Raw genomic sequence first — 12,262 nt, 5'->3', positions numbered from 1 at the left:
TACTTCCTTGGGCACATGACCCAAACCCAACCAATGGGATCATTCATCACCAGAGCTCTCACCTTCCTGGCACACTTGACTCTGACCTCCACACCTCAGGTCAGCACCTAGTGAGCAATTTCTTCTTGACAGACACTGTGCTGGGAAAAAGGTCCTGCCTGCTACGTGTGTTCAGTGCTATGAAGGACAGACAATGAAGTGGCAGGCATCACCCAGGTGTAGTTTGGGGAGGTCTGAAGGAGGAAGCAGTCTTTCCACCTCAGGTTGGGGAGGGTCTGAGAGGAAGAGAAGGTGCATTGCCAGCCGGGAAGCCCGGGCAAATTTAAACTTAAAGGAAGCAGTGGTACCGGGGAAGGCTGGGTGTGCCCCAAAACATGTGCTGACCCTAAGTGTTCTAGAATGCGGCGCCAGCCTGTTTTTCTGTGTTCCCAGGCCAAAAACTCTTTGGAGTTTCTTGTCCTCCCAATTCTATCAATTCTACTTGGAAATGTTTTTCCAATCATTTGCAGTCCCTTTGCCACCTCGATTGACTGATGAAACATTTTCAAGTAAAACATTTTCTTTCAAGTCCCCAGCACTTACAAGATTCCTTGCGAATCGCCCAAACTCCATTCTCCTCTGACACACTCTCTCTCATACCATCATGTAGACAAACTGATCACGTAGCCCTCTTTCTTCAAAACTTCTGTTGGCTCCCTATTGACCAAATTCAGCTTGGTGTACATGATACAAATCCTCTTCCTCTAGTCTAGCCTCCATCTACCCTTTCAGTTATATGCCCTAGCCCCACACCAAGCCCTGCCACATGCCTGCCACTCTAGCCAAAGTGAACGCTGAGGATGCCAAGCCCCTTTGTGACTCTTGTCTCTGGGCATAGCCTGAAATGTCTATCCTTTATCTCCTTTACCCCAAAACCAACCCCTTTCGACTTTTTTCTGTTTCTTGTATACAGCGATGATTGCTCCCTCTGTGCTAGCTATGAAACATAATTGCACATCAATCAGCCTTTCTATGCTATACAGTGAATATCTAACAGATGACTACCTTCCCTTCTACTTTAAGTTCCTTGAGGATACTGTTGTTTTTTTTTTTTTAAGATTTATTTATTTATTCATACAGAACTGGGGTACAGGCCAGAGATGCGGAGGGGGGGGTTGAGAGGATACACCAGGGACAGAGTGGGGAGCAGAACAGGCAGATCGACAAAGTACACTGCTGAGGGGAGCAGCAGGCGGGTCAGGAGAGGTCTGCCACACCATGTGGATCTCCTCCGGGGCAGGCGGGGATCGAACTCATGCAGAAGTGGCTTAAGCTTCTTAGTGCAGTGCTTTAACCTGCTGCGCCACCAGGGAGGGCCGAGGACAGTAACTGTTTTTATGGCAGTTTTATTGAGATATAACTCAAATACCATAAAGTTCACCATTTAAAAGTACAATTCCATGTTGTTTAGCATATTCAGAGGTATTCATCGATTGCTATGCTCTAATTACAGAACTTGATCACCCTAGAAAGCAAGCTGTAGTTACCAACAGTCATTCTGTAGTCCTCCCTCCCCCAGGCTCTTGGCAAACTCAAGTCTACTTTGTTATTATGGATTTGCCCATCCTGAACATTTCATATAAACAGAAACATACAATATGGGGTCTCTTGTGATTGACTTCCTTCCCTAAGTATATCTTCAAGGTTCGTCTATGTTGACACATGTATCGGTGCTTCGTTTCTTTCTATGGGCAAATCATGAGCCATTGTATGTTCATGAAATGTTGATGAACATTTGAGTTGTTTCCAAATTTTAGCTATTATAAATAATGCTGCTATGAACATTCATACACAAGTTTTTGTTGCACATATGCATTCAATTCTCCTGGATATATAGTAAAACATGGAGTTTATGAGTATAACTCATATGCTTTACATATATATTTAACCTTTTGAGGACCTGCCAGACTGTTTTGGAAAGCAGTTGTACATTTTACATTCTCACCAGCAGTATCGAAGGGTTCCAACTTCTCTACATCCTTGCCAACATTTCTTATTGCCTATTTTTTGTTACAGCCATCCTAGTGGGTGTGAAGTGGTATCTCGTTGTGGGTTTGATTTGCATTTCCCTTTCTTTTTTTTTTTTTTAAGATTTATTTATTTGTGCATACAGAGCTGGGGTACAGGCCAGAGGCTCAGGGGAAGTGAGAGACTTCACCAGAGACAGAACGGGGAGCAGAACAGGCAGATCGATGAAGTACACTGCTGAGGGGAGCAGTGGGAGGGTCAGGAGAGGTCTGCCACGCCATGGGCAGGTGGGAATCGAACTCATGCGGAAGTGGTTTCAGCTTCTTAGTGCAGTGCTTTAACCCGCTGTGCCACCAGGAAGGGCCCTGCATTTCCCTTTCATTTTTACATTCCCAGAATTTTCAGTTCCTTTTGCAAAACCTTGCATAGAAGAGAACTCAATATATGTCTGATTTATTAATCCATTCACTAAGTATTTACTGAATAGCAGCTATATGTCAGTTGCTTTTCTCAAGGCAACTTGAACTCAACAGTACACAAAACAAACAAAATGAATGATGAATGAAAAAGCAAACACCAGAAAGTCTGAAGGCAGGTCCTGAGTCCAGAGGTGCTCTGCTCCTGGGTTTCTGGCAGGTGGGTGGTGCCTGTAACTTCACAATTACCTCCACACCTATTCATCATGCTGTTTTGAAATATTGCTTGTAAAGATCCAACATCAATTCAATAGGACGGATTACTAATCCAGGGCTCGGTATATGTTCAGATTTAAGAGTGTGACAGAAGCTAGTTGCCAGTCAGTCTTTTGCATTCCTGATGGAGAAACATTTATTATTGCCTGGCATGTATTTTCACCTTCTCTGGTGATAGTGCCACACTTTTTCTTGAGGAGTCTTCTCTCATACTCATTCATTCATTGAACAAAAATGACTCTCCACTTACTTCCTTGGGCACATGACCCAAACCCAACCAATCAGACAGGCAAATCCCTATGGCTATGGTAACCGCTTCAAGGAACAGCATGTAGCCCACAAAGTCAACCCTGAGGCTTTTGCTAGAATGATCAGAAGTGCTCTCCTTTTACTTCCTGAAGGAAAACATAAAAGTCTGAGATCTTAGGGACTTGTGCCTACCATGTGTAGACACAATAGACCTTCCCTTTCTCTGCCTGCAAAATCCTGTCTTAGTTAAACTAGTTAGGTGGTGTCTAAAGACAATGAGTTACTCAGTAATGCTGAGTCTCTCCCATGGATACAGGAAGTAATATGTAATTATTAAACTTCTATTTGGCATTTTTCTCTTATTAAAAAAAAATAATAAAAAGCTTAGAGCTTCAAGATATCACCATGGAGAGATAACCTATAAAAGTATGAACTTAACAAATGAGCAAGCAGTCAAGAGACAGCAAAAGGAGCAAGCTCTGAAGATGTTATTGGAATTCCTGAAACAAGTTCAGCCTGAATCATGGACATGTCAAAGCCAAAATATTTCTGTTTGTTTGTTTGTTTGTTTGTTTGAACCACTTCTAGCTGATTTCTCCTTCCAGCAACTAAAAGAGCTATAGTTAATACACAGCATGTTTTCTTATAAGCCTAGAGAAAATCAGGTAAGCCAGAATCATTTTAATTTCATTTAATTTCTTGCAAAGACCTCAGTGCTAAGGTGTGACCCCACCACCGGCACCACAACTCAGATCAAAATCTGCAACCGAGGGCATAAGCCTACAGCCAAACCTGCCCCCTGCTCTCTGTTCTGAGCCCACTACCCTTCTGCCAAAGAAAAGTCTTCAATAACCTGCTGCTCTCCCTAAGCTCCCAGCTCCTACTCACATGTGAACTGGAAGCTGACCAAGGGCTCAGAAAAGCCAATGTTTGCTCCACTCTCAAAGGACCCTTCTCATGTTCTCCATTTTCAGTTTCTGCTATGCAATTTTACATCCACAGAGGGGTTAATTGCAAAACATCTACCCTAAGGAATGTTGCCTTTTGAACTAGACCTCAAAGTTCTAAGGAAATGAAATATACTTAGGAATTTTTTTGGTTTTTTTCTTTTTTTTTTTTTTCCATTTAGGAAGGAGAAGCAAAATAAAACTGGTTTCCTGAAAATTACTGATGAAAGTCAAGCCTCAATGTGACAAAAATGATAAGACCTTCCTCCTCACTGAACAAAAGAGGTGAAGGTTATTAGGAGGCAGCTTGGGTCACCATGTCATGGAGCTCACAGGTCTAGGACATGGGAAGTTTCTAAAGCTGGGAGAGCTGCTTCACACAGTGATTCACAGGCAACTTTCCCAGAGACTTCAGCAGTTGGTCTTACCCATCCGAGGGTTGCCCTCACCTTCTCAACCGCCAAGGGATTAGGAAAGAGGTTCATACACATTAAATGTTTCACACACATTAAATAAAAAATACAGTTGAGCTGCATCTTGAGGTGGGTAGGAGTCCACAATGGTTGAGGAGAAATGCACCCCAGGTGGGAACAACTGACATTCCAGGCTCACTCCTGGCAGACAGGACAATTGGTTATTTTGGAAATAGGAATCAGAACTTGAGGGATCAATTAAGGAGACTGTGAAAGTATCACTTGGGGTATTAAATATTTACGCCAAGGATATTTCTTCTTCACCCAATTTCTAGGCTGTTTTCACCACTTTCAAGAGCATCACTGTCTTCTAGAGGGGAATATATTTTAAAAATCAGTCTAGAACTTTATGGCCCAGACTCATAAATATATATGGTCAATGATCATGCTTGGGCATTCTAGTACAGATTTTAAAAAATGGTGTACAAGAAAGTAATGACACAGGTTTTCTTTAAGAAAAAAAAAAAACCAAAAAACTGATAAGTTGGGTCTCAATTCCAAAAGGGAAAAAAAAACCTTAAACAATATCTGAATCCTTGAAACAGAGGCAGTTACTTAACCGTGTTACAAGCTGAGACTTCCTCAGAAAGAACTTTTGAGTTGAATCTTGCAAATTCATCAAGAATTTTCCAGGCAAAATAATGGTCTAAATTCTGACTGTTTTTTTAAAGGCTTATTGTAGTCCCGGCTCTACAGAGTTGGAAGAAAAAACTGAAGTCATTCCATATTCCAATTACTATTTACTTGGATTTTCAAGTTAAAAAAAAAAATGGCTGAAATATGATACTGAAAGAATACTGCTTGCTTGTGTTGGTGCAGTATTACATTCTATACCAGAGAAGGAGATAGTAGCTGTTCTTAAGAAACCATGCTGGACAACAGTTTTGTTATCTTGTTATCTCTTATATAACCAAGGAGTAAAGCAAGTTGAGTCCCAACAGGAAGAACAAATACATTAGCATAACAATATACAGTGAAGGTAAGAAATTTCTAAGTCAGTTCACCTTCACTTAGAGGAAAACACAGTTATTTGTTTGTTTAATGTATCTACCCTGAGCCTGTCATGCAAATTGCAGAAGAGTCCCAAAAGATACTGTTGTTGACATTTAAAAGGTTTCTGTTGAAAGCAAAGGTATTTGCTCTGATTTTCCAATGTTAACACACCTACTCAAGTAAGTATTTACTAAGAAACCCTACTCCTTCCCCAAATTATCACAGTATGATTAGATGGTCTTGAAAAATTATCTAAGTTTCTAATGTTTTTTTGGGGGGGGGACTGTTTTTAATATAAAAGATCTTTCCTGATATTCATATACCTTCACTGAGTATAGTGTTTGTTTTATTAAGTTTTATTTTAGTTCTCTGTTGAAATGGAACATGGCGTGTCAAACAAAGGAGAAAAGGGCTTGAACAATCTTCACAAGTTCAATTTTAGAATTGAAAGAGATTAATATCTCTTTGTCCATGCTTGAAATCCATTTATTTAAAAATTCAGGACATGCTGAGAGGTATGTGTCCTAATAAGGACGGAATATACCAGATCTATCTGCCACTGACACCCTATGCTACATTTAATTTGTAAAGGCACTGCAATTGCTTTTTCCTTATTATATTTCTGTGAGGCTGAATATTAAATCCCCAAACACGTTGTGGGTAGACTAGCATCCATCATGGCATGAAGAAAGGGCCATACAATAAAATTAAGATGGCTCTCTTAATGCCTGAAATTAATCAGCACTAGATTCAAGCAGAATACAGAATTGGGGACGCTCTGTTCTATACATACCCACCACTGCTAAGATGCAGCTTACAGAGACTCAATGCCAACACCTCCCTTACGCATGTTTAATTGTTAATGGGCTAATCAATCGCAGTGCTAGGTGCCAACATTTTGAAATGGTTTTGATCTTCTGTTTTACTCAATTAAAATATTTTTACATTCTGATATAAGCAGACTCATGTAATGAATTCTCTCTCGTTTTAAGAATTCACTTTTCTATTACTTTTCTACAACATTAGTGAAAACTAAAGCCATATTATTTGAGCAAATCATAACTTTTATAGCTAAACAATTATCATACATTTGTTACGGATTTAATATTCAACTGATTCTCTGCATTGAAAGACGTAAAAGTGCATCTGACCTGGAAGTACTTCTGACATGGATCACTGGCCGCCAGCAAGGGTGCAGGAAATGGATTATAATCTGAAATCTGAAAAGAGGGATCATTTGAGAAGTTAAAACCCCAAAATAACAAAGCACACATAGAAAAAAAACAGCATTGACAATCCTTCCAAAAACTGTTTAAAATGTCAAATTTCAGCAAATAATGTACAAATTGTTGTTTATCATTGGACATACATTTTTTTTTTGGAAGGGGAGGCTTGCAGATCATATTTATTTTCAGCAGATGATTTATTATATATTTTTTAAAAAATCAAAAAAATTCCACATTTCTTGAACAATATAAATAACTTTGTAATAATGTAAATATAGGAAAGCTTTCAATCCAAAGTCAAGGTGTTTATCGCAAACTCCATCCTACAGGCTAGTGGGCTTTACAGGTGACACCTCTGAGCTCCTTAGCAGAGAAATCTTGAGAAGACACTACATAAGATGTCACCAAAAGATAGTATTAAAATTATAATGCAACCATCTCTTGGCCTGCAAATATTCTAAATGAGAAATCTTCAGCACTGGGGATCTGTTCCCTATGACAATTTCCTTCTGAATCCAGGATAACTACAAACACATGGCAATATCACAGAAAAAAAGTCATACATTGATTATTATAAATTTTATTTGTTTTTACCCAACCTGTTCTCCAATATGTTCATATTGTTTCTGGCAGAAAACATTATTTTCCTATATGACATCAATTACATCATTAATGATGAATAGAATGAGTTGCAGAGACCTTGACTGTGGAGACAGACATGGGTAGCTAAAACACCATCTGACTGCAAACAATGACACCATGGCAGATCACTGTGGCAAAGAAAGAGAAGACCAAGGCAATGCAAAGTACAATATTCATCAATGAGGCTGTTAAAATATTGGCCCAGAAACAAAGTACTGTGTCACATAAATGAATTTCGTGTTTAATCATGTGCACAACCACATGTTATTGGTGATTTTAGCAGATGCAAAACCAAGTATCAGCATAGAAAGACAGGGAAGCTTTTCAAAAAGCTTCACTGCTGATTTCCTGTAGATCACTGCAGCTCATGTCAGCGCTGATCCAACTGAGAGAACGGACACGTATTCCTGCTATTGCTGATCCTCCTTTTCTAACACCAGTTGTGAAGATTACATGGAAGTAAAAAAAAAATACCCTATTATAGTAGAAAGTGATGAAAAAAATTTCACTTGAAAATTTTGCAAAGACTGCCCAAAAGATGGTCCTCCCATCACTGCCAGCAAAGGCATGATTATTACGAAGATTGGCACTTCAGTCTCCTCCATTTTTTCAAATCACAAGTTTCCAGCAACATGTGTTTGCCAATATACACAACAGAACATGAAGGTCCCAGCAAAACAACAACAACATAAATTGACAAAGTAAAAAATTATCCAGAGTTTTTCCCCAGTTGCACCTCAAAACACATTCCAAGAACCACAAAAACTCATGACAGTGAATCACAACCACGATCAGAAAGTTCTCCCTGAGGAGAACTACTACTGGTTCTCCTTGTCCATCTTCCATCCACTGCCTCCAGAGGCAGTAGAGAAGGCATGTGGAGAAGGCCACATGCACAAGTAATATATGCCCAGAGGTACCCTCGGTGCAGCTGCAAGGCAGCAGAAGTGTAATAAAACAGTGTACAGATACCCACTGACAGCCAGTGATGGAGAGGAGGTTTGGGCAATGCAGGAGGGGACTTTTCCAACTAGCAATTCCCAAGCCCTCCACAGCCCCAGGCAAGGACTGTTCAGGACTTTGAGGGGTGTTTTTCTAGCTGCTGTAGTTGGTGTCTTGACAGTGATGATGTAGGTACCTGGCACAATTATTTAATAGACTCCCTGGAGTACACATGGCCCAGGCCCACAGAGGATGTGGGTGAGAATCGCCACACTTTTTCCTTGCTAGCCAGTGTCCACTCGTGGATCTTGACTTGCAGTATATATTTGGATAGAATAATTTCTCTTCTTTTGTAACTTGTTGTTGCTGGTCTTTATCCCAGCCCCCCAAAAGTGATTCTAATCACAACGCTTGGGATGAAATTTGAAGTCTTTCTTAATCATATTCCCTACAAACACTTCTTGAGATTCTTTTCCATGCCAGACTTTAATGATTTACTCATCAAGTTTCCAGGGTATTTTCTCATTAAAACACAAAGGAATATGTATATTTTACCACATAAAAATGTAAACCCACCATACACACCCTCCTTTTCAAAGAGTTGCTATCAGCACTCTCACTTAGAATGATATTCTATAGACTCAAATGCAGATGCTATATAATTCCATTTATAAAGTAGACAAAAACAGGAAAAACTCAGCTATGCCAGACAGTGATAGGAAGCAAATGGGTGGCCGAGGGACGCAGTGATGACGAAGCGTTGTTTCCTTATCTGGGAGTGAAAATTCATCCAGCTGAACTCTTGTGTGCATATTTCTGTGACATTTAGTATACTCTTATGAAACATTAGAAGAAAAAGTTAAATGCTAGGGTGTTTCTAAAACATGATTCAATTTGTGAAACTTTATATTTGCAGACTAACTTCTAACCCAACCTTTCCAAACTAGTAACCTTTAATGGGTATTACTTCCAACTTTATGATTCAGATAATGACCTGACAACCTGGTCTACTGGCCCACAGTCCATTTTTAATTATATTTTCCCATATTGTGGGTAAGGCTCATTAGTCTGGTATAATTAAAAGGGTGGATTTACTTTAAAGTATTCTGAAACAGCAAGAGATGTTTCCTCTATGACCTTTACTTTTTTGCTCTATCCCTCCCTCTGCTCCTTAAAAGAATTCTCCAAGTCAGTTTTCCTTTTTTGTCTTCAGTGCATGTGAATTTATAAGCAGAGAAAGAGATAAAGTGATAGAGATTTCAAGAAAATGAATTCCAAGACAGTAGAGAGGAAGTTAAGAAAAGTATATTTGCAGGAGTATTTTGAAAAGGTTTGAACAAAATTGAAGAATTTGGAAACTTTCTAGAATGTATAAGACTTAAAATAGAGTATATCTTTTCCTTACACAAAACAAACTATAACATCTATAAAGGTAACAACATTCTGCTAAATTATATTTTCAATGACCCTGTGCTATTCCTATCTAACCAATATTTATTCCGTATTTGCAACAAGCCTGTCCTATGCTTGCAGCAAGGAACACTTTAGTTACCAAACACACATTTTCCCTCTACCAACAGATGTTCCAGACTAGTTAGGGTAAATGGGTATTTACCACAAAATTACACAAACTAATGAATAAGTATGTTCTGGAGTAAAAGAACTTATTTATTTGGAAAAACTGCATGTACCAGACTAAAAAGTTAGGAAAGACTTTTCTGAGAAAGTAAAATTTAAATTGCAATTTGATAAATAAATAGAATGTAACTAGGTAAGCATTTACAGATACCTACAATGTGCAAAGTACAACCTCGCCCTGGGGATAAAGCACAAATGCACAGAGCACTTTCCCGCTAGGCCCTTACAGACTTACTGACTAAAGCTACTTGGTAAAAAAACAATTTCCTGGGAATTCATGGCATGGAGTAATTCTACATAAACAGTAACCTGGGAAAATATAAAAGCACTTAGGTATACATGGTTTTAACAACAGTCTGTAGCTATGCTGCCTGACATGGTGACTAGTAGAAGCAACTGAAGCTTCCTTCACTTGAAAAATAACTAGACACTGAAGGACTAAAACTTTAATTAAAATTAGTTTAAATGTAAATATATAAACTGTTATTTGACCATTGGGGAAGGCAACATTTAAGTAAGTGTGGAACTTCTTGAGCAAATATATCTACTTTTTCAAGTATAAATATTATGAAATCTAAATATAGATCCAGTAATTCCAAGGAAATTTCTGCATCTGGGTCAAGCACTTTAAAATTAGACATGTTTATTTGAGAGGCTTAGCATGAAAAAATGTAAAGCAGCTCATTAATAATTTTAAAATAGTGATTACATGTTGAAATTTTTTGGATAAAGTGAGTGAAATTAAACATACTGTTCAAATTAATTTCACCTTTTTCTTTTCAAGTGGGTACAGACAATTTTTATTATATCATCAGATCTGGTGATTTCAGTTCTGGTGATTTTGGTTGACCAGTCACAGCAAGGATGACCAAACATCACAATAACAGAAATAGACTGATGATTGTATTAGGTCGCCAGTATGTGATGCCAGAGAGAGCTAGAAAACATTTTATTGTGAGCTCTTGTATTGCTGTACTAATCATCATTAAGAATCATGCAATAAAATGAACTCCATCAAAAAATTAAATAAAATGGGGACTAGATATTTTTTTAAATTATGTATGTGGCTCACCTTATACTTCTACTAGAAAAGTACTGACCTAGGGAATGTGAAACTTCCAGTTCTGAAACTTGGCCCCAATCAAAACATTATCTAGCTTCCCCAGGAAAGAAAAAACAGTTGAAAATGTTGCCACACTCATAAAGTTAGGAGATTTGCTAGCATTTGGAGCAAATGCCTCGATTTGCATAAAAACTGAATAGACCACTTAAAGATACCAGCAGAGACTTACGGTGGGCAGTAAATGCTCCATATTAAAAATATAGTTACTGTAAAACAAGATATAAAACTACCTATGGGAAAGAACCTAGCAATAACAGCTCTGCCTAGCAGCTCTTTCACTGACCCCACTAATGAAGATCCACAACATTGATCAGCTTTGTGATGTTGCTACTGGAGTTCAATAAAAAGTACAATAGCAACACAGAGGTGAATACTTACATAGAAATTCCAGAAACATAATTAAATAAGTAAATAATGACATAAATATGTCCTCATATGTTGGGACAGTATAAGATGCCAAATCCTTTTAAATGAAATGTGCTAACGAGAATAAAAGACATCAAAAAAAATCAGACAAGGAATTTCACTTCACCTGTCTTCCCAAAACACTGCCAAAACAGAAGAGTTCCTTTCCGTTTACTGAGTTTTATGTCCTGTCCAGACCTTCAGACTTCCAGTGCTGCTAGGAGCCTCGTAACTCCTATCCTGCCCCCCCCGCCCCGAGCGATCCTTCCCAACACTTCCACCAGAACTATCTCAGTTCCACCACACCAGATAGCACCGCTCCATGTACAATCACTCCCTCGGCCCAAATGCTCCAGAATAAAATTCTTTCCGTCACTGACAGTCTGATGGAAAGAGTTTAATGATGCTGGAAGCTCTCATTTACTTCATTAACCTTCAAGCAGTCACTTTCCCGAAAACTCTAAGCCAATACAATCAATCCTACCAGACATAGACTCCCTAACTATCACAAATATTTTGTACTCTCGTGAGTAAAATTCAAGAATAAACCTGTGAGTAAAATTCAAGAATAAACCTATCTACATATGTAAGCAGAAGGGATAAATTTTAGTAAGCAAATCCTGGCTGCTTGAATCTGCAGGTGTATCCAGGTGTCTGCTGTGGCTGTACACGTGAGACTGATGGGGGGCACATGGTAGATTTTCAGCCTACATATCATTGTGTGCACTGTTGTCAATAATCACTTCAAAATGCTGGGCCTTCCCTGGTGGCGTGAAGGGTAAGGATGCAGCATTGCAAGCCAGCCCCAGCTGCTTCAGTGCAAGTTCAATCCCTGGCTGCGGAGGTGACCACATGGCACAGCAGACCTCTCCTGACCCTCCCGCTCCCTCAGCAGTGTATCTCATCATCTGCCTGTTGTGACCCA

The 12,262-nt window shown here is 39.0% G+C and overlaps 1 protein-coding gene across 4 annotated transcripts in view; it reads right to left on the bottom strand.

Moving 5' to 3' along the window:
- The window catches only part of APBB2 (amyloid beta (A4) precursor protein-binding, family B, member 2), a 304,616-nt gene that overhangs the window by 161,966 nt on the left and 130,388 nt on the right, over nucleotides 1-12,262 (bottom strand). For all 4 annotated transcript variants that reach the window (XM_012724124.1, XM_012724127.1, XM_012724126.1 and 1 more), the window contains one exon: nucleotides 6,513-6,581. In XM_012724124.1, coding sequence (XP_012579578.1) covers nucleotides 6,513-6,531 — 19 coding nt within the window. In that variant the 5' untranslated portion in view covers nucleotides 6,532-6,581. The remainder of the gene's footprint in view (nucleotides 1-6,512; nucleotides 6,582-12,262) is intronic.

Source organism: Condylura cristata, unplaced genomic scaffold (genome assembly GCF_000260355.1).
Source record: "Condylura cristata isolate star-nosed mole 26May11 unplaced genomic scaffold, ConCri1.0 scaffold00012, whole genome shotgun sequence".
In the NCBI taxonomy this organism is placed as follows: domain Eukaryota; kingdom Metazoa; phylum Chordata; class Mammalia; order Eulipotyphla; family Talpidae; genus Condylura; species Condylura cristata.
This window is presented reverse-complemented; position numbering and strand designations above follow the sequence as displayed.